The 21,839-nt window shown below is 38.0% G+C and overlaps 1 protein-coding gene across 1 annotated transcript in view; it reads right to left on the bottom strand.

The window, feature by feature from the left end:
• Window positions 1-1,093: 1,093 nt before the first annotated feature.
• LOC114051176 (ATP-binding cassette sub-family A member 9-like) overlaps window positions 1,094-21,839 on the bottom strand; it is an 83,804-nt gene continuing 63,058 nt past the window's right edge. Inside the window, 11 exon segments of the mRNA XM_027873391.1 lie at window positions 1,094-2,738; window positions 2,870-2,925; window positions 4,429-4,508; window positions 6,387-6,527; window positions 6,907-7,026; window positions 7,591-7,685; window positions 7,763-7,838; window positions 8,804-8,982; window positions 17,104-17,195; window positions 17,761-17,878; window positions 20,011-20,131. Of these exon segments, the coding sequence (XP_027729192.1) occupies window positions 2,640-2,738; window positions 2,870-2,925; window positions 4,429-4,508; window positions 6,387-6,527; window positions 6,907-7,026; window positions 7,591-7,685; window positions 7,763-7,838; window positions 8,804-8,982; window positions 17,104-17,195; window positions 17,761-17,878; window positions 20,011-20,131 (1,177 nt within the window). The 3' untranslated portion in view covers window positions 1,094-2,639.

Below are 21,839 nucleotides of genomic sequence, written 5' to 3'. Positions count from 1 at the left end.
TTCATAAACTTCTTTTGGCTATCATGTGAGTGCTTACTTTGTGAGAGTTCTCTGTAAAATAGTCTTTTGAGCAAGCACGTTTTTGGTATTTAAACTACGTGGCCAGTCCATCAGAATTGTATTTCTCACAATAGAGTTTAAATGTTTGTCAGTTCAGCTCTATAGGGGACCTATCAGGATCTTACTGAGAGAATTCAAATGAAAGTGCTTCACTTTTCTGAACATGGCATGGCACTGATACACTGTCCAGATTTCACAGAAACACGACAATTTATTTAGCACAACAGTTCTAAAGACTTTCAGTTTGGTATGTGGCCTGATAGCTCTTCTCTCCCACACTTTCTCTCAGACCCTCCCAAACGCTGAGCTAGCTCTGACAGTGCATGCGTCAATTTCATCATCTATGCTCTACAATGATAGGCACCTATGGAGTAAAGCAGGGTGGTATGCTTTTCCCCATGCTCTTCAACACGATGTTTTCTGCAATGTTGTCAGATGCCTTCAACAAGGATGAAAATGGTGTCGCAGTAAGCTTCTATACTAATAATAAACTATTTAAGTTGAAAAGGTTACAAGCTAAGACCAAAGTGGAAAGGGAGTTGATGTGTGATTGATGATTGTGCACTCAATGCAGCCTCTGAGGCTGAAATGCAACAGAGTATTAATTGGTTCTCTGCTCCGTTAATTTTGTCCTGACAATCAACACCAAGAAAACAGAGATTCTCCACCAGTCAGCACCAAACCATCCATATGTGGAACCATTGGTCACAATAAATGGAGAAATATTGAATGCTGTGAATAAGTTTACTTGCCTTGATGGTACACTTTCCAGTGCTATCCAAGGATATTAATTTCATAAGAAAGAAGAACATGATTGATGGAGACAATTATGATGATGGGTCTGATAGCCATCTTAGTTGGTACTGAAATTCTCTAACTAGTGGTATCCACAACTGTTACAGCATATCACTTTCCATTGCTCATGGAAAGAGAACCACTGTAGTCCACTGAACAATCTTTGCAACTTGAGATTCTCTGTGTATATGATTTTATTGTTTTTAAATCAATCAACAGCATTTATTAAGCACCTGCTACATTTCAGGAACTGTGCTAAGCAATGGGATACAAAAAATGACAAAATAAAGTCCCTGCTCTCAAAGAGTTCAAAAGAGAGATAATACGCAAATAATTATGTGCAAACAAGATATATACAGGATATACACAGAAATATTGTAAAGTTAGGAATGACAAGCAACAGATTGGATATGTGGGGTGAGTTTGAGTGAGGGGTTAAAGATGATACTAGGGGCAGTTAGATGACTCCGTGGATAGAGCATGGCTCTGGAGTCAAGAGGACCTGAGTTCAAAACTGGCCTCAGACACTTGACACTTACTAGCTGTGTGACCCTGGGCAAGTCACTCAACCCCAATTGCCTCACCAAAAGAAAAAATAACACTGAAACTATGAGTCTGAGTAATAAGGAGATTTGTGGCACACTTACATGTAATAAAATTCAGAAGAGAGGAGGGTTTGGAGAGAAAGATAATTAGTTTTGTTTTGGATATGTTGAACTTGAGATTTCTGTGGGACATTATATTTGAGATGTTTAAGTGTTGGTTGGTAATGTAAGACTAGAGATTAGGAAAGAGATAAGGACTGGATAAGTAGATCTGGGAATCATTGGCATAGAGAAAAACATTGATGTCACTAATCATGATAGCAGAGGGAGAAGAAGGCTAAGGTTAGACCCTTTGGGGCCATCTCCAGTTGGGAGGTATAATCTGGAGGAAGATCTAACAAAGGAGACTGAGGAGTGATCAGACAGATAGGAGAACCAGAGCAGAGCAGTGTCATGAAAATCTAGAGGAGAGATTATCCAGAGTCAAAGGCCACAGAGAGGTCAAGAAGAATGAAGATTAAGAAAAGGCCATTAGAGTTGACAATTAAAAATCCTTGGTAAGTTTGAAAAGAACAATTTCAGTTGAATGATGTGGTCAGATCATGAAAGGAGAGGATGTGGGAAACCAAATGTAGCTGGCTTTCTAAAGAGTGGAGCCATGAAGGAGAGGATAACTAGCCTGCAAGGACATTCAGATCAAGTCAGAATTTTATTTTTTTTGTTTATTAAGAATAGAGGAGTTATGGGCCTCTTTGTAGGCATCAGAGAAAACACTCAGTAAGTAGAAAAGCATTATCAGTGAGAGAGTAGGAATGAGAGAAGAGAGTGTTCTGCTGGAGAGGTTGGGATGAAATTCTATTTCTTTATGCAATTCATTGGAGACTCTCATATTAGGCTCCATGTGGTGGTCCCACTGTCATTAATGGTGAAAAGAGTTATATATATATATATATATATATATAGTTATTGATTTCATAGAATGCAGAAAATATACTTAGAATGGCATGCAAATGCAAAGGAAATTCCTGAACATCTAGCTGAAGCCAGTCATGGACTTTCATCTCAGTCCTCTTATATTTCTTCACTAATTTAAATGTAATTAGTTAGTGAGTAAAAATATATGCCTCAAAAATATTTGATTAACTTACTTATGTGACAAAATGTAAGATCAATAAGGCAAATTAACAGGATTACAAATGATTCCATTGAACTTAAAAGGAACTTGGGAGGTTTGGCCCTTTAAGGCCCTTCCTGAGGGAGGAGTTTCCATTTTACTGTTGTGTCCAGCTCTTCTTCAAAATCTCCAAGCTGCTGATCCTTTGACAACTCTAGAAAGACCTGAAAAATGGGGAGGAAAGGAAGGAGATAAAAAAGGATAGAGAAAAAAGAAATGGAAGGTTGATTCCTGTACTCCAAATGAATAGGAAGAGAATATAAAGCACATTAAAGTCACCTGCAATATAACATACCTGTTCCAAAGTGAACTGAGAGAGGCTGTACTCCTCCAGGTTGAAGGTACATTTAGCTGCACAAGAAGAAATTTCATATTAGACTATTACCACATATATTTCATTCTATTATTTAGAAGTCATAGTACAACATAAATGGCAAATAGAAATCATTTGAGCATTTGGTGGTCAAAGCTTCAGGAGACAAATATTTAGCCAGTAGCCCTGTTTTCCTAGAAAGTGGAAGCCTAGGGCAAAAAGAAACCTACACCCCTGTGACCTTAGTCAGCGAAACTCTTGTGTACATGGAGGAAGCGCCATGTAAAAGTACATGCTCTAGACACCAAGGTTCTAAATCCTATTTTGGACTAAGGACAGCTTAATGCTGCAAATTCATCAGTAGAAGGAAGTAGACACAACAATTTGCCTCCTATTTTAATGACTTCTCAGTCCTAGTCATCCCAGCCTAAAGCACCAATATCTTGTACGTACTCTCTCCTCCTAAATGTTCACCCTTATTCTTTTCATCTCTATTTCTCCCCAGTCTTATTCCAAGTGGTTCACTAATCAATTAGCCCATACCACTGCACCCTGTGGAATACCCTTCTTTTGATGATAAATTCCCCTACATCCTCGAACTTTTCAAATGACGTTTTATTCTATCTCTTCATTGAAGAATGCTCAGAAAATAGGCTGTGGTCCACAAAGGCTTATAGGTTGAGGACGCCAAGAAACAGTGAAGATGCTCTTGGGAGAGGAAATAGGACAGGGCTGGAAAGAGGAGGGGCATTGCTCAGTGGCTATCCTGAAAAGGGCCCTTGTATTTAATAAAATATTATATATGAATGTAATGGTATCATGGTACTGTAAGAAATTATGAAAGGGAGAGATTTCAAGAAACCTAGGAGGACTTGCATGAGCTGATAGAATATAGTAAGCAGAACCAAGAGAATAATTTATATAGTGATTACAACATTGTAAAAGAAAACAACTCTGAAAAGACAAGATTTATGATCAACACAATAACCAGTCATAACTCTAGAAGAGTGATGACGAGTCATGCTTTCCATCTCTTGGCAGAGAGGTGATGGACTATAAGTGCATAATGAGATATATTCTCAGCACAGCAAGTGGATGACTATGACCTACTTGTTACAAAGGAGAGCTTTTACTTTAGGGTAGAGATGAGTGAGTTAGGGAGGGAAGTGAGAGGAAGTGATAGTAATACCAAAAATAAAAAGAGAAAAACAAAGAAAGGAGGAAAGAAAGAAAGGAGGAGGGAAAGAAAAAAAGAAAGAAGGATGGAGTATTGAAAAAATGTTATAAAACTAAACAGAAGAGAGCAGAAAAGAGTTCAAAAGGAAGCATCCACAAGGGGACTCCTTGTGAAATTTAGTGTGGAACTACCACATTAATTTTTAAATATACAAAAAAGTGTATTCATTTGGGGGCGTAGAAAGACTTTAAAAAGTTTTAGGAATTTTGGATTATTATTGTTATTATATCATACTATTATTTTTTAGTTTTGGCATCATCTGCTATGCAGAACGTCATTTTCAAAGTTGCCTTTGAAATCTTACCTGCCTCTAATTTGGAAAAGGCTTGAGACAGAGGTTGAACATCTTCCATAGGCAATTTATAAACCATCAAGGAGGAATACCTTAGATGGGAGAAAATAAAAATTGGTTCCCTAGTTTTAAAGTTGCAAATTACCATTTTCTTTCAAATAAATGACACTACTGGAAATAATTTTCCATTTTCAGTAAAACATTTTGGTCTTATATACTAAAGTTCAGTCATGTCCAGCTCTTCATGACCCCATTTGGGGTTTTCTTGGCAAAGATACTGGAATGGTTTGCCATTTCCTTTTCCAGCTCGTTTTACAGATGAAGAAACTGAGGTAATAGGGTCAAGTGACTTGCCAAGGGTCACACAGCTAATAGTCTGAGGTCAAATTGGAACTCAAGAAGATGAGTCTTCCTCACTCCAGGCCTTGCACTCTACCCACTGTGCCACCTAGCTGTTCATATACCAACTACAAAGTATAAATCTAAAGCCATTCATTCACATTTAGAGTTTCATAGGCATTGGGTCTCTCCTTCTCTCTTTTCTAAGACATCTTCCTTACCTTTTCTCCCAACTTGGAGTTCACTTGACTTCTCTAAACCTCTAAGGCGGGCATCCCACCTATATCTCCCCCCTATTAAGTGCCCTGGGAAATTTTCCCATGCTTTCAAACTACTACCACACCCTACTCTCTCCCTGCCTACAGCCTCCCATTACTCCATTCCCCCCACAAAACCCCACAACTTTCTGAAGACAATGCAAATGTAACAGAACTCCAACTAAGCTATAATAAGCCTTTGATGGACTATTATAGCAACTTGCAGAATAGCATTGTAGAAAGAACCCTGTAGTCAAGAGAAGTAAGTAGGATCACAGTCCCCCACAGAATGGTTATAAGAGAACCTGAGGTTGATTGGGGGGTGGGGTTTGCGGGTATAACAAGAGACTGACCAATGAAACATCAGTCCTACAACTATGTGCATTTGGTGAGTTGGCTTCTGAAAGTGCCATGATATGTAATAAAGAAGCCCAGCTCTCAATTTTGAAACATGAGCTGGCATGACTATTTCAGGTCAACAAGCTACATGTTAAGGAAATGGACTTTTGATTGGCTTCTGAGCAAAAACTGGAACTGTGTATGGTTTTTTGTTTTTGGGTTTTTTTTTGCTAGGCAATGGGGTTAACTGGCTTGCCCAGGGTCACACAGCTAGAAAGTGTCAAGTGCCAGATTTGAACTCAGGTCCTCCTGACCCCAGGGCACCCACTGCACCACTTAGCTGCCCCCTGGGCATACTTTCTGAAGGCACCAACTAGTTCTCTTTCTCTCTCTGTTTATTTTTCAACCATGCTCAGTCTTTAGATGGTAGGTTAGTAATTCAAAATGGATTGTTCAGGTAACAAAATTGTCTTAGTTTATTTTTTTTTTAAATTTTGCTATTTCAACTTTTCCTCATTGTCAATCAATCAATAAACATTTATGTGTCTGCTATAAGTGCTAGAGATAAAAAGAAAAAGAGGCAAAAGATAGTCTTTGCCCTCAAGGAGCTTACAATCTATATTCCTTCCTTCCATCAATCAATAAACAAGCAATTATTAAGTAACTAACTATGTGAAAGGCACTGTTCTAAGAGCTTGGAACACAAATATAAAACAGATAGAATTGCTCTCAAGGAGCTTCTATTTTACTTCTCCATTTTCTGAGTATTAAAAGACACTAATGGTATGGTTTGCTTAGTAGCTAGTCTTCTCAAAGGGAAGACTTGCCTGTATCTTTTGCCCTCAGTAGTTCCATAATCACCTTTTAGAAATAGCAATTTATTCCTTTTTCTATTCCCAGGGGAACTAAACATTCCAGGTCCTACTATCTATCTCTTCCTCAGGAATCAAACTGCACTAAAATTTATAGTAAAACAAGAAAAGCTAATGACACAGTAACGCTAACTTCTGCCACCACGGGAAAAAGTTTCCTTACCTTTCTTGCCAAGCTGCCCTTGGAAAAAGCTTCAAAATCTCAGCATGTAGGGGTGTTATTTGCCCAGGTTCTTTCACTTTTATTTCTAGTAAATAATCCTTGCCAAATTTGCTTCTCAGATGTTGAATAGAGCCAATACATCTAGGACCCAAAAAATAGGAACATAAAGGAGACAGAGAGAGACAGAGAGAGAGACAGAGAGACACAAAGAGAGACAGAGAGAGACAGAGAGACAGAGACAGACAGACAGACAGAGACACAGAGATAGACAAGTTGAAAATAATATATTTGCTACTTAATCTATTGCTATAAATTGCTATTATTCTTTGGTCTTTGAATAGTGAATGTTGAGGGGGAGGGGATGAAGGGAAACAAAGCCTCATTATTAAACCAGACCAGCAGATCCAGCAGTTCATGAAATTGAGTAGGGGAGCAGAAGACCACCCCCTCCACAAGAAATACTCTTTTCCCTGCAGTGTTAAGTCTTTGCTCGTGAAGTTGTAATGGGACATTCACCCACCGTAGTTGTCCTGACACCATGATGGCCACACGGTCACACACAGCCTCAGCCTCTGCCATGTAATGTGTAGTCAGGATAGCACAATTCTCCTTGTTCTTAATGGTTGCTCGAATAGTCTGCCTGGAATGAAGCCAAAAAAATTCTTGTAATTACTGGAAGCACACTAATGTTTCTGCAAAACTTGGCAAAAGAAAAATGAATTTGTCTGGGGAATTCAGAATAGATAAAAGGGAAAATGATTCTGTAGAGAAAGATGGCAGGGCAGCAAGAGTCCAAGCAAGTTGTGCTCCCCCTTTCTAACTAGATGCAGGAATTGAAGGAAAGAAAAACAATGAATGAGAGATTCTAAGATCAGGCAAAATTTGGGATTAAAAGAGAGAAGCACTGAATTAATCAGTAAATAATAAAAATTAAAATAAATTAATGAGACAGAAGACCTGTGGAATATAATAAAATCATTGAAGAATTTACTAGAACTTTAGGTGGGTTATTTACCTCAAATGAGAACTTGGTAGGAAGTGGCAAAGAATCTTTTGGTATTAAATATTGATTTTCCTAGAGTTGATCATTTGAAGTGAATGAGGAAATAGAACTTTCAAGGTTTAATTATAATAAGACCAACTAAAGGATTAAAATCCAATCAGATCTCTTGCTGCTAAGGCTGAGATTTATAATTCTTCTCACCACATTTGCTGCTGCCCCTCTGAGTCCATTCCAGTTGATGGTTCATCCAGAAGTACTATGTCAGGATTTCCCAGGATACTCAGTGCAAAACGCAGCTGCAATGAATACAATCACTGTTTGTGATTAGCCTTGCCATGGTGGTGCTTAGAAAAACATCAAGCACAATACATACCTTTTGGTTTATGCCTGGTGACAATTGATTGACTGGAAATTTCATGTGTTCTTGAAGTGTGAGAGCATCTGCTAACCTGATAGAAAATACACTGAATGTGTTATCAAGCTCTCGGCCCTTGGTGGATATTGGGAGAAGGTGCCCACAAAAGAGAATACAGTTATCCCTTCCACATCACAGAGGTTAGGGGAATGGTGCCCCCTGTAATCTGGAAACTCCACATAAAATGTTTTGGCCCTCCCTTCATACCTGAGAAGAAGTCTGAATTATTATGGTATTAAAAGATAAAAGATATTAATATTATACATATATTTTATACATTTCAGAGTTTCTAAACTTTTTCAGCATCATCTGTCAGCCTTCTGTCAGTGGATTCCACAAAACTCCCCCCAAATTCCCATTTAATTTATTATGCCTACCCATGATTTATTGAAACCATGATGGGGAAAGTTGTGATGTGGAAGGTATAATTGTTACTAGAATTGTTGATTATGATCATTCTGAAAATTCCAGTTCTGGATATCAGAAAATAGGCTCATTTGGGCACAAAAGAGTTCTGGTGCCTCTTAGAAGCCTTACAATAAGAGGTCAAGTTTGGCCCAGTGGCCTGCTTTTATATGGTTTTCAGTGTGAGTATTTATACCTTAGACATGTATGACCCTTCAGCTAAGAATGGTTTCTACATTTTTAAATAAAGCTTTATTGTATTTTAAAAATATATTAAAAAAGGCTTAGCTCATGGGGAGACAGATCAGATTTGGCCCTTAGACTGTAGTCTGTTGACCTTTGGAATAGGTTTTTGGCTTTGAAATTTGCTACTTATATGGTTGCTCATGCCTAAGGTATACATACTCACACTGAAAATTTAACAATCAACTTTTTAGCTTATCCCAGTATACCTTTGGTTATATCCCAACTCCAATGCTGATGATCCATGATTTGTGGGGACTATCATTACAAATCTCCATACCTGATTGCATGTAAAAGAATAACCATACTTTTTCCTAGAGAGAACTGGTAAGGGTTTTCTCTGTTCCATACCGTGAAATCGTAACTGTGGCATCTTCTTTATCCATCCCTTTCACTGCAGCATATATCTCCAGGTGTTCTCTTACAGTTACATTTTTCCACAGTGAGTTTTCCTGAGCAGAGTAGCCAAGGCACTGGAGCATGTCATCTCCTTGTTGACTCATGGGGGAACCACTGCTTTTCAGCACCACCTACACAACAGAGCCCTTTTTCAGATCATCCATGTAGAATATATGAACACACACTTCAGCAATATATTCTGTATGATCCACATTTGAATAAAGAATAAATCTCTAATAATTTAGCTACAATGAAATGATGAGAGAGAATAATCACAAGAATACTAGTGTATGTAAAGGCAGAGAAAGTACATACAGGAAAATGCCTTTCCTCATAGTGTCTCTCACTTCACCATGATGGTTATGCCTTAGATTTCTTATGCTGAAGGACAGGGAAGGAGAAAGGAGTATGCATTTGTGTAGTACCTACTATATGCCAGGCACTGTGCTAAGTACTTTTTTAAAAATTATCTCATTTGATCTGTCACCTAGCTGCCTTCTTGAAGCTCAGACCTCCATGATTCTATCATTTAGTGACTAAGTTCCTGGCTCTTGATCTCTTCATCTCCTGCCCTAGTCACTTCAACTTTCTCTGCCTGGTTTCCAAACAGCTAGAATCTGGTCTTCTTAACACTTACTATTAATCTCCTTGGACAGCCCCCCCTCCCCCAAATAAATCACTGGTGTGGTCTGACTCTGCAGGAATTATTATTCTTAGTCTTGGACACTCACTAGACAGACCTTTCTTCATGGTACTTACAGCCATCCTCCTTGCCCTTTTCCCTCAGATTGACTCTCCTCTCTGGCTTGCCCAACCACCACTTAAGGCCTGGTTCCAACAATCGGGGGCATATGTCCAGAAGACAGGCCATTGTTACAATGCATGTATTAGCAAAAAATTGGAGATAGAGAAAATGATCTTCCTCTCCTTTAAAAGCCATCATCAGCATCAACACCAAACAGTTAAAGACTCCACCATTTGTAGAAATTGACTATGATAAGAAATGGGTTTATAAAGAGGCATAAAGCACTGTTTTTGCTCTTAAAGTGCACACAATAAAATTAGATCACAAAGATAAATAACACTACAAGGTAGTACAAGTTAAGTGCCAAATGAGTAGACTGGACCTTGAATACTATATTGGTCTGGATATAAGCTACACTTGTCCCCATCATCTGGATTATATAAAACCTATGTGTGGGCTATAATTGATATTCTTTTTGCAGTAATATATGTATATTTATGGACAGCTAGGTGTTGCAGTGGATAGAATCCGGAGCCTGAAGTCAGGAAGACTCATCTTCCTGAGCTCAAATCTGGCCTCTGACACGTATTAGTTGTGTGACCCTGGGCAAGTCACTTGACCCTGTTTGCCTCTGTTTCCTCATCTGTCAAATGAGCTGGAGAGGGAAATGGAAAACCATTCCAATACATTTGCCAAGAAAACTCCAAATGGGGTCACAAAGAGTCAGACATGACTAAAAATAACTGAACAACAACAAGCACATATATGTACACATATATATGTATGCATGCATATATATGTTGCTAGGGGAAAAAGCACTGATTTATATATTATGTAACATTATATACACATGTGTGTATGTGTATGGCATTGTCAAGCAGGTATGAATGCTAAAGATTAGAATTTGCTGGTCAGGGACAGAAATCATTCAGTGATTCTATCCCCAACTCCCCAGAAGAGTTCCACTGACTGTGGCCAATAGGGTCTGGACTTTTACAAGTTAGCCTCTACCATTCTAATGGAGGCAGTTGATATCACATGAGAGGGGTTGTTCAGGAACAAATGAGATGGCAGTGAGGTGAATGCATGGGGAGTGGCACATGCAGGGGTAGCTGCCACAACCAGGAGCAATGCTGGGGATTTGGAAAGAATCTGTTCAGTAGGTAGCACCAGCCATGAGCTCCACAGCCTCAGGGTCTAGAAATGGAGCCATGCAGATAAATCAATCAGGGGATAGATACAACAGGAGGGAACCTATGTCACTGAAACTCTCTTTGTTCTGCACACTGTCAGTGATTCCTGCAATTTTCCTTCTCCCCTTTCCCTTTTCCCAACTCCTATGAGAACATATGCCTATTCCCCAATTATTCATTTCATAAGACTATGTTTGTCTTTCTCTTTACACTATCTTTTAAGTATGAAAAAATGTGGTTAATCACTATAGTACTGATCCATGTGTATACTTGCTCGAACACAGCAGAAAGAGGTCATGAGGGAGTCCCCAAGAGACAGATTTACAACTGTAGTATTTTACTGGAGTAAATTTTCTCTGGCTGGGTGCTTGAGTTATATAAACAAAATCATTCATTTTTACAACTTCCTCCAAGAGGCAAAAAAACTTGGACCTAGATCTTTCTAGGCAAATGAATAAGCAATTTGACTGAGGGAGACTGTGATCAGCCAGATGGAACTGGAAGGCATTGTACCACCTTGACCACCTCCTTTTACAGTGTTTCCTGTAGCTCAGTTTGAAAGAAAAACAATTCTTCTAAAAGAGTGGAGCAACACCACTCATAGGACCATGGGGCAAGTTAAGTCACAACTCTGCTTATCCAGAGCAAAGTAGAGTCATCCCATCTTATCTCCATGTGTATTTGTTCTATGTATATGTGTGTATGATAGTGAAGTTATAGAAAAACAAAGACACATCCTTATCTTTGCCTGTCAAAATGATTCTCTTTCTTTAAGATTTAGGATTTATCCTTAGTTCTCTGATTCCTTAAGCTCAAAGTTCTCCTTCTCCATTTTTTTCTGCAGCATGTCTGGATTTCTCCTGTGGCCCCATCATGTTTAGTTTTTTTGCACATTAGTCACATTTTAAAGAAGAATTAGAACCAATAGGAGGAACCATAATAAAGAAGAAACAAAGAAAAACAGAAGAAAAATAAAAGAAGAGCAAATACTATACTTCGACCTGCATTCAGACTCCACAGTTCTTTCTCTAGATGTGGACAGCATTTTCCATCATGAGGCTTTTGGAGATGTCTTAGATCCTTGCATTGCTAAGAAGGGCTATGTTACTCTTGTCTTTATATGTGTCGTACCCCCTTTTTGAGGATAAGGGTGTCTTTTTCTTCTTTATGGCTCTAACAGATAGCACATAGTCTTGTACTGAGTAGGTGCTTAATAAATGTTTATTGAATTGCATGGTGATCTTATATATTCTCATGGCTACTATTATCTCCTCTATCTCTACATATCTATTTCCAACCTGATTTCTGCTGAAATATAAGTTGTTTGTCTGATTGATACTCCCACTTGGATATACTGTTCTTACCTCATTTTCCATCTATCTAAAATCAAACTAATTATCTTTTGCTTAAAGTCAACTCCCCTTTATTACTTTGTTATTTCTATCAGTGATACTCTTATTTCTTCCAGGTACCCACGATCAAGATATTGGAGTCAATCTTGATTCTTTCTCCTCTCTCACCATCCCCTCCCAAACATTTGGTCAGTCACTGGTCATTTTGATTCCTTCTTTATAACTTCTATAGATCCCATTCCCCTTTTTCTGTTTTCTAGTGGCCAATCCTGACCCTAAATGAAAGCTAAGGGTCTTAGTCTGGTGTTCAAGGCTCTCTTCAATCTGGTCCTTGCCAATTCTACAGTAATATCTTTTCCCATTTCCTACTCAAACACTGTCTTGTAAACAAACTAATCTAACACTCTACTTCCATATAGGATTCCACTTTAAACATATTTTCTCCCTCCTGACTCCTTCATATTTTTCTCTTACGCAATCTCCACTCAAGTCCCAAACATTCTCTGAAGCCCTCCTCACCAGCTGAGTCCTCTGTGACTAATCTCTTTACAATTCCTGTAGGCAGATATTGTTATGTAAAAGAACAGCCCCCCCCCCGTACCCCCCACCCCCACCCCAATACAGGTTAAATCTATATGGAGGCAGCTTAAGTGGCAAAGTAGATAGAGTTCTGGGTTTACAGTCAGAAGACAAGAGTTCAAATCAGGCCTGAGGCACTTAGCAGCTATGTGACACTGGGTAAGTCACTTAATGTCTGTCTGCCTCAGTGTCCTCAACTGTAAAATGGGGATAATAAGAGTACCTACCCCAGAGATCTGCTGTGAGGATCAAATGAGATATTCTAAAAGTGCTTAACATATAGTAGGCACTTAATAAATACCCCCTTTCCCAAACCTCTAGTCTTTGAAAGCAGAAAGGAATTAGCAGGACATTTTAAACAAGATGAGAATAACACAAGCAACTATGCAAAACATACAGCATGTTAGGAAATTGACTTGGTTGCAATAAAAAAATTGCATCACAGTAGGAAATGGTAAGTTTACAGTAAACAAAGGCATGGTGCAGTGGATAGAGTGTTGGGCCTGGAATCAGGAAGACTCCTCTTCCTGAATTCAAATCTGGTCTTAGACACTTACTAGCTGTGTGACCTGGGCAAGTCACTTAATCCCTGTTTGCCTCTGCTTCCTCATCTGTAAAATGAGAAGAAAATGGCAAAACACTCCAATATCTTTGCCAAGAAAACTCCAAATGGGATCATAAAATGTCAGACATGACCAAAACAACAACAAAAATAAAGACCAGATGAAGGAGGATCTTGAATTCCAGACTAAGACCTTTAGATGTCATTCTATAGCAGACAGAGTTTCACCAATGATTTTTGCACATGAAAAATAAAATGGGTAAAGCAGTATTTTAGGATGAGCACTTGACAGCAGTATATAGGCTGGATTGAAAAGAGGAAGAGATAATAAGCAAGGAAACCAAATGATAAACTATCAAGATAGCCAGAAACCTAGACAAGCCACCAGGATTTGAAATAGAGGATGGATTCAATAAACATTCCAAAACTCAAATCAAACTGACTAGGTGACTGATCAGTTGGGAAGGGTATAATGGAGAGGAGTAAAGGATAGGTACAAGATTTTGAACCTAGGAAACTAGGTTTTAGGAGTGATCATAAGGAGTGAGGCTATAGAAATGGGGAAGTTAGGAAAAGGAATTAGTTTTAAGGAGAGATCCAGTTAAAAAACAAAAAAGATGATCACTTAGTAATCAGATGGAAGCAGATGAAATATTGAAAAAAACTGAGAAGGTAGAGAAAGTCAGACAGATTACAGGCCAACAAGGAGAGCAATGCCATAAAAACCAAAAGAGAAGCCAGGGTCCAGGGGGATCCAAGAGGGGAAGATGATATTAAAAGCTTCAGAAAAGTCAAATAGGATAAAGACTTACAAAAGGTCATAAGATTATGGATTGAAGAATCCATGGTGAGTTTTGAGAATGCAGTTTCAATATAATGGATCTAAAGAAGAGATTCTTATCCATTTTTTTATTTGTTGCAGAGTCTTTTGGAAGTCTGATGAAATCTATGGAACCTCTTCTTAGGATAATGTTTTTAAAAGCATAAAATAAAATGGAATATTACAAAAGAAATCAATTTTATTGTAACATAAGTTGTCTATACCAGGGGTGGATTTGTTCTGTGAAGTTTGGAGTCATTTGAAGGGCTGCACTTGAGGGCCTAAAGTGGCCTCGAGGCCTCAGGTTCCCCACCCCTGGTCTATACCAATTTAATCTATACATTTCAAGTTCACAGGTCTCAGGTTAAGAATTCATTTTAAAGTAAGATTATGATGGGGTTAGCATCAAATTGGTGATAAGGAGGTGGATTTCAGCAAGTATCAACTATTCTTCTTAGAACTTGAGCAATGAAAAGGAAAAGACATGTAAGAAGGATTGTTTGAGGTGGATGTCAGCATCTGAGTATATTTGGAGTTAATGGTGGAAAGAACAAGTAGATGAAAGAGAGAAGGGATATTGAGAAAAGTAATTGTGTAGGCTCCCAAAAGAGAATGGAGAGGATAATATAAAATACATAAGTGCAAAGACAGGCTTTGACAAACACAAGGGCTATCTCATTCTCTATGATTAAAAAAGAAAAAAAAGGAGGAGAGGGTCAATGAGGATGTGAAGAAGGTGTGAGCTATGCTCGAAAAGGGTGATCTTATGATGGATGACCTTGATCTTCCCAATCAAGTAGAAGACTAGGTCATCTGCTGAAAGGAAAGAGATTGAGGCTTGAGGGAAGAGAAGGGTTGGATTTAATGGGGTATAATGTGTGAGATGTTAGTTTATGCCTACTTTCTGCCACACTACTTTCCAGTTTTCCCCATAGATCAGGAGTTCTTAACCTGGTGTTCATAGACCCCAAGGAGTCCAGTGAGAAATTTCAGGGTGTCTGTGAATCTAGATAAAAAAATACATTTTGTTTTCACTAGCCTTTAACTGCAATTTAGCATTTCCTTTAGCACATCCTTCTTAGAGGTGAGGAATGATAGTAGTATTAGCTTTCACCAGACTGCCAAAGAGGTTCCTGACAATTTAAAAAAAAAAAAGGTAAGAAGGCTTGGCTTCAGTAATTCCATTTGAAAATTATCCTTTTTATGAAGATTTAAGTGAGGAAACATGTATTATAGTTTCCCTCCCCCCCACTTACATAACCACAATATGAACCATCTCATGTCCAAGAAGATGGTGTCCAGCTGTTGAAGACAGCCTAATCTAAGTGACCCTTAAGCAACCTTTAAGTTCATGCCTTTGTTTCAGCAATAACTGTCTATGTTGTTTCCTTTGCAGCATGTCTTAATTTCGACAGTCTATACCTAAAAACGTTTTGTTGTTTCTCATATGTTATTTTGTTCTTATTAATTGATGAATATAAGACACTTCAATTCTTTAAGGGGTAAGGACAGCAGTTTTTCCCCAGCTTGGCCAGGTTGATTTTATTGTTTAATAAAAGTTTGGAGTATGATTTTTATTCCATGATAGGATTAGTTTGGAAAGTCATCTCTTCATTTACTATATGTTATGTTTTGAACTACTAAGTCAGTCAGTCAATAAGCATTTATTGAGCACCTATTGTGTGCCAGGTACTGTGCTAAGCATTAAGGATACAAAGAAAGGCAAAACACAGTCCCTGATTTCAAGAGGCTTACATTCTAATGGGGAAAACAACTATGTACAAGCAAGATATTTACAGGATAAATTGGTGATGATTATCAGAGGGAAGGCACTAGAATTAAGGGGGAATCAAGAAAGGTTCCCTCTAGAAGGTGGGATTTTAGCTGAAACATGAAGGAAGCCAGAAAGACCGGAAGGTAGCATGAGGTCCCCACATGAGGGACAGCCAATGAAAGTACCCAGAATCTTAACATGGAGTATCTTGTTAGGGAAACATCAAGGAAGCCGATGTTACTGGATTGTAGAGTACATTAGTGGGGTACAACATGTAAGAATACTGGAAAGGTAAGGGAGGGCAGGTTATGAGGACCTGAATGCCAGAGTATTTTATATTTGATCCTTGAAGTGATAGAGAGCAACTAGAGTTTATTGAATAGGAAAGAGGGTGATATGGTCAAAACTGCACTTTGACAGCTGAATACAAGATGGACTAAAGTAAGGCAACACTTGAGGCTGGGAGACCAGCCAGTAGGTTAGAGCAATAATTCAGGTGAGAGGTGATAAAGGTCTCCATTGGGGTATCATCAGGGTCAAAGGAGAAAAGGGAAAGTTTAGAACTGATGTTACAAAGGTGGAAATGACAGGACTTGTCCACTGACTGGATATGAAGACTGAAAGAGAATGAGGATTCAATGATGACACTTAGGTTCTGAGATTGGGTAACTAGGAGTTTAATGGATTGCCCTTGACTGTAATAGTGGTTTGGAAAGGGGCAGGTTTGGGGGTAAAGATAATGAGTTAAGCTTTGGACATGTTGAGATGTCTATGGGACATCTAGCTTGAGATATCTAGTGGGCAGTTGGAAATGTGAATCTGGAATTCAGGAAAGAGTACAGGGTTATAAAAGTAGATCAGAGAAATATTAGCATAGAGACGATAATTGACACCATGGGAGCTGATGAGATCACCAAGTGAAATAGTATAGAAGAAGAAGAGAAGAGAGCCCTCTGGGACACCCAGGGTTAGTGGGCATGAACTGGATGAAGATCCAGCAAAGGATACTGAGAAGGAGCCAATAGAGAAGCTGGAGGAGAACCAGGAGAGAGTAGTGTCACTACTACCTAAAGAGAAGAGCATAGCAAGAAGAGGGGCATTGACTACCAAAGGCTGCGGAAAGGACAAGACGTAAAAATCTAAAAATGAATATCAGCCGTCGGGAAATTTATCTTTTTTATCTTCTGGGCATCATCCTTCAAAACATTTTCTTTCTTTTTCTCCTACCCTTCCTGCAGTTGGTTTTATGTCTCCGGTTATCATCCTAATCGCTGTACTTTTGCCAGCTCCATTGTGTCCTAGCAGCCCCAGGACCTCACCTGAAAGGAATAGTGATTGAAAGTCAGTTTATGCTCAGATTAATTTACCAACATTCTACACAAATATTCCGTGGAGCCTAAGAGAGCAAGAGTGTTTTTGAAGTTACTGCATTGACTTTTCACTGTTTCCATTTCCCTTCTATCTCTTACAGAACAGGAATTAGGTGGATATGGGAAACCTTTCTGGAGCCTTGCTTTTACAACTTATAAGTGGTATCTTGATTGATTTAACAGTTTGTTCAGTAGCCCATTCTGAGATAGTGGCACAGGACTAATCAGTTTTAAAATCATAAAAATCTCTGCTGCTTGGAGTTCATTATCATGTACCTCAACAGGAAGTTTATGGGTTTAATAGAGGTATAATTATTTTCCTATCCTAGGAAATAGCTGTTCTTTTGATCAGAACTGTTGTACTTTAATAGTGCAGATACATTTGCCCTGCTTACATATTGAGCACTTTTATATTAACTATTAGTCTCCAATATTGCCAAAGAATCAGGACCCTCAAAGATCCTAAGCCTAGAAAATGTGGGGGGGACTCTGCTAAATGATCTATTTTTCAAACCTTTTTTAACACAGAAAGAGATGTTTCTTATAGCCACTTTCTTCTTTTTCTTTGCAAAGCAACTTTTCTTCTTGCTTTCATATTCCTTGCATAGACAGCTAGCAATAATTACAGGTTTCTGAAAAAGACAATTTTTATTTTCCCCATAGCTCTTGGTTGAATGCTCCATTCTCCCTGGCTCCACCCCATTCTCTGTCCCAAGCTGTGAACCAAAGCAGGCTATACTGGGGGCAGCACCTGTATGATGTAGTTAAGAGCACTGTCCCACCATGTGTTCGGAATTTTTGCATATGTTTTGTGTAACGTGAAGATGCTGAAGGCTGCAAAAGCCAATTTTTATAACATCAGTATTTTCATGATCTATGGGTCTGAATCATGGAACATCACAATCTCCAAAGAATAAAAATTGTAGATGACTCGTAGAGCAAAGGAAAGATACAAGGTGGGTAACTAGGCTAATAATAATGACTTATATTTTAGAAGTGACATACAATGACATTATCAAAGATATGCATGACTAGAAAAAGAAGTGGGTAGTCACATAGGGAGAATGAAGGACAACAAATGAATACCAAGAAGCACACCAAATTCATTTGTTTTTTATCATACCAAAGGAAGGCTTCCAATATGTTGGATAGGTCCTTTGAATAGAATTTATGATAAGACATTGTTTAGAACTGTACCAGTTAAGACAGCATCTAGGGTTTCAATTCTGCATTCGTGGTGCAGCACCACTAATGGTATCACAGATCCATGAGAGGTAGAATGGTGTTCTAGGATAGGAGTCACACAATCTGGGTTCAAATTCCAGCTCTGGCACTCAATGTTTCTCTGACCGTGGGTGAGCTAAGAGCATTTGAGATGTGTATATATATGTATATATATATATGTATGTATGTATGTATGCATGTATGTATGTATGTATATTCTGCTCCTTTCATTTTAGAGCTCCTGAATAACCTTGTACCATTCAAAATTTAACAAAAAAGCAAACTGAGGCAGTTCTCCTTGCAAGATAACGTTTATTAATAGGGGAATGCTGCCTGTCAATAAATGGATCAATGGATTGCCTCCATTTATGCCAAAGACCCTGAACAAAAGAACAGTTCCCTTTTTATAGTTTTGGGGAGTATAGAATGAAGAAAAGAACAAGGACAGATGACATGATGGGATTAAGAACAACATGACTGGTTACAGAACTGAGGCACAGGGAACAGCATGATTGTTTGGTAATGGGAGCTCCCTTCTTCTCTCATGAGACTAAGAAATGCTCATTGTATAAGTACAGGTGCCAGGTAGACTTCAGGACAGCTTGGTGGTGCAAAGATACTAGACCCAGCTCCCTTAAGTTCACACATATCCCCCAAGGTCAGCTAAATTCCTTGAGTCAAGAATAGATCAGTGATAATCAGGAGAGCCAGATTTTTTAAACTTAACCTTTTATAGACCAGCTGAATCTCTGAACTAAGTTCAGAGACAAAGAGCCATGACTTATGTTGTTACAGGAAAAAAGCAATTAATTGTAAACAGGATCAATAAGAAAAATGATACAGAATCAATTCACTCTTCTCAACCTCAAACATCATCATGCACTATGTCCCTTTCACATGGAGCAGGTTGGTACTGAAACGAGCAGAATAAATTTATATAAAGAAAAATAATTAAATCAACCAGTAAAAGACGTAGGGTATTGCCACTTTCATAGGTGAACAGTTTGGTGACTAAAAGGTGTAGGAAAAGAACTTTAAGAAAATAAAAACTGCTAAAATCTTTGTGTTAAGAAACAATTTTCAGATGGAATATTATCATTTTGGTTGAAAAGGGGATCAAAAAATTAGCTGTGGCATAAATTTAAAAGCTCTAATTACTTTGTAAAAAATTAAGGGTGATGCCTCTTTTATATGTGCACAGTTTGATGGTTTAAAAGGGATAAAAAAATTTCATTTATTAACAATTGATAAAAAATGTGTGTATCCATTTGGTAGTGGACCATCTCTGGTAAGATAAATCTGCAGATTAGAAGAAAAAGAAAGAAAGCAGATTAGACTGAGCTCAGAGAGGGACGCCCTGTGTGTCAGATATGAGATGTTATTGTAGATGGCCATCTTACACATACATTAAATGTGGATTAGAGAAATGGAATAACCTTTAAATTGTAGAGAGCAGATTGTTTACTTGAGAATTGGTCCAACTAAACATCTAAATATTTCAGTAAATAATGGTTTTTATTTGTTTGTTTGTTTGTTTTACCTCATCAAGGTTTGAAGCAGTCAATGCACTTTCTGTTCTTTCTCTTTCTTTCTGAATGTCCTCATCTTCAGCTTTTGGTTCTTCAGGGTTGGGACCTGCATCTTTACTTGATGGAAAAATTCTTCAGAGAACAAAGGAATGTTATAAAAATGCCTGGCATGAGGATAGTGCCCTGCCTAACCCTGCCATAGCAATTTCTACAAATTGTTTTCTTTGACTTGATTAGATTATCTTCTCCAAAATAGCATCTCTTCTCTATCAATACAGTTTTTACTATCTTCTAGCTCTATATCCCCTTTTGGATCACTGCCTTGTCATGGCAGAGGGGCTTGCATAGGTCAATGAAACTATGAGCTATGCCATGCAGGGTTACCCAAGAAGGATAGGTCATAGTGGAGAGTTTTAACAAAAGGTGATCCACTGGAGAAGGAAATGGCAAACCACTTCAGTATCTTTGCCAAGAAGACATCATGAACAGTATTCCTGACATGCTATGGTTTACAGGGTCATGAAGAATTGGACAAGATTGAATGACTAAACAACAACAGGCTATATACATTGATAAAATTAACTCTTCCCTCTTCTTTGTCCCCTAAATCCAATCTATCATCAAATCCTATTACCCCCCACACACATTTTCTCCTTATTTGCCCTTCACTGCTATCAATGTTATCCAGAACATTATGCCTATATTATTGTAGAAGAGGCATTACTGACCTCCTTATATCTGTTTCATCCTGATTCCAATGTATTCTTTGTCTTACTGTCAAAATAATTTTTTTTCTAACATTTTTTCATTATGTCACTCACTTATTTAAAAGCCAGTAGTAGTGCCTTATTGCCTATTCTTTCAAATCCAAACTCCTTTTCTGGTTTTCAGATCACTCTGCAATCTGATGCCATGTATCTAACTTCAATTTATTCTACTAACCAACACAAATAGTTCATGTCACAATCACCACTATTTTTTTTTTAATTATGCCTTTTAGGTTTTAATACCAAGGAAATTTTCCAACATCCTTTACCTCTGCCCAAATCCAGAATTCCTAGTTATCATGAAGCAAAACACTTATGCTAAACTAACCCAAAAGAACAAACTCATATGCATCATTTGGAGCCCATAGCCCCCTACTCTTCTACAAAGAGAACGTTTGTTACATCTTCTGTCCTTTGGAACCAGTGTTGGTCATTGCCTTAATCTAAGTTCAACTACCTTTTAATGTTCTTTTCATTAACATTATCACATAGGCCTTCCCATGTTTCTTTCAATTCATTCAGTTTGTGATTTCTCACACTGTAATAATGCATCGTTACATTCAAATATCACTTATATATACCATTCACCAGCTGATGGGCATACATTTCCTTTCTAGCTTTTCTTTCTTTCCTTCTTTCTCTTTGTTAACAAAGGAAGTGTTGCTATGAATATTTTTATATACCATATATATGAGTCCTTTATTTTTGTCTTTTACTTCTCTGATACATTTTTTGTAACAGCTACATATTTTGTCTTTTACTTTTCTGCTAAGAGAGGTAGTGTGACATAATAGGTTGATTTCTGGGCTTGGATTAAAAAAAAAACAAACCTCTGTTCAACTTTCATCTCCTACACTTATTAGCTCTGGGATCATAGGCAAGTCATTTAATCTTATTGTCTGTTTTCTCAAATCAAGAGGATGATAATAATATATGTGATATTGACCTCATTAGGCTGATGTGTGTTCCAATAAGATGATATATGCAAACTGCTTTGCAAAATTTAAAAAGCTATGTCAACTGTCACAATTATAACTAATTGGAAAAATGGGTATGAACAATTGAAAGACTTT

Source organism: Vombatus ursinus, unplaced genomic scaffold, assembly GCF_900497805.2.
Source record: "Vombatus ursinus unplaced genomic scaffold, bare-nosed wombat genome assembly UNPS02014801.1, whole genome shotgun sequence".
NCBI lineage: Eukaryota > Metazoa > Chordata > Mammalia > Diprotodontia > Vombatidae > Vombatus > Vombatus ursinus.
Note: the sequence above shows the minus strand (reverse complement) of the source record. Positions and strands in the feature narration are given on the sequence as shown.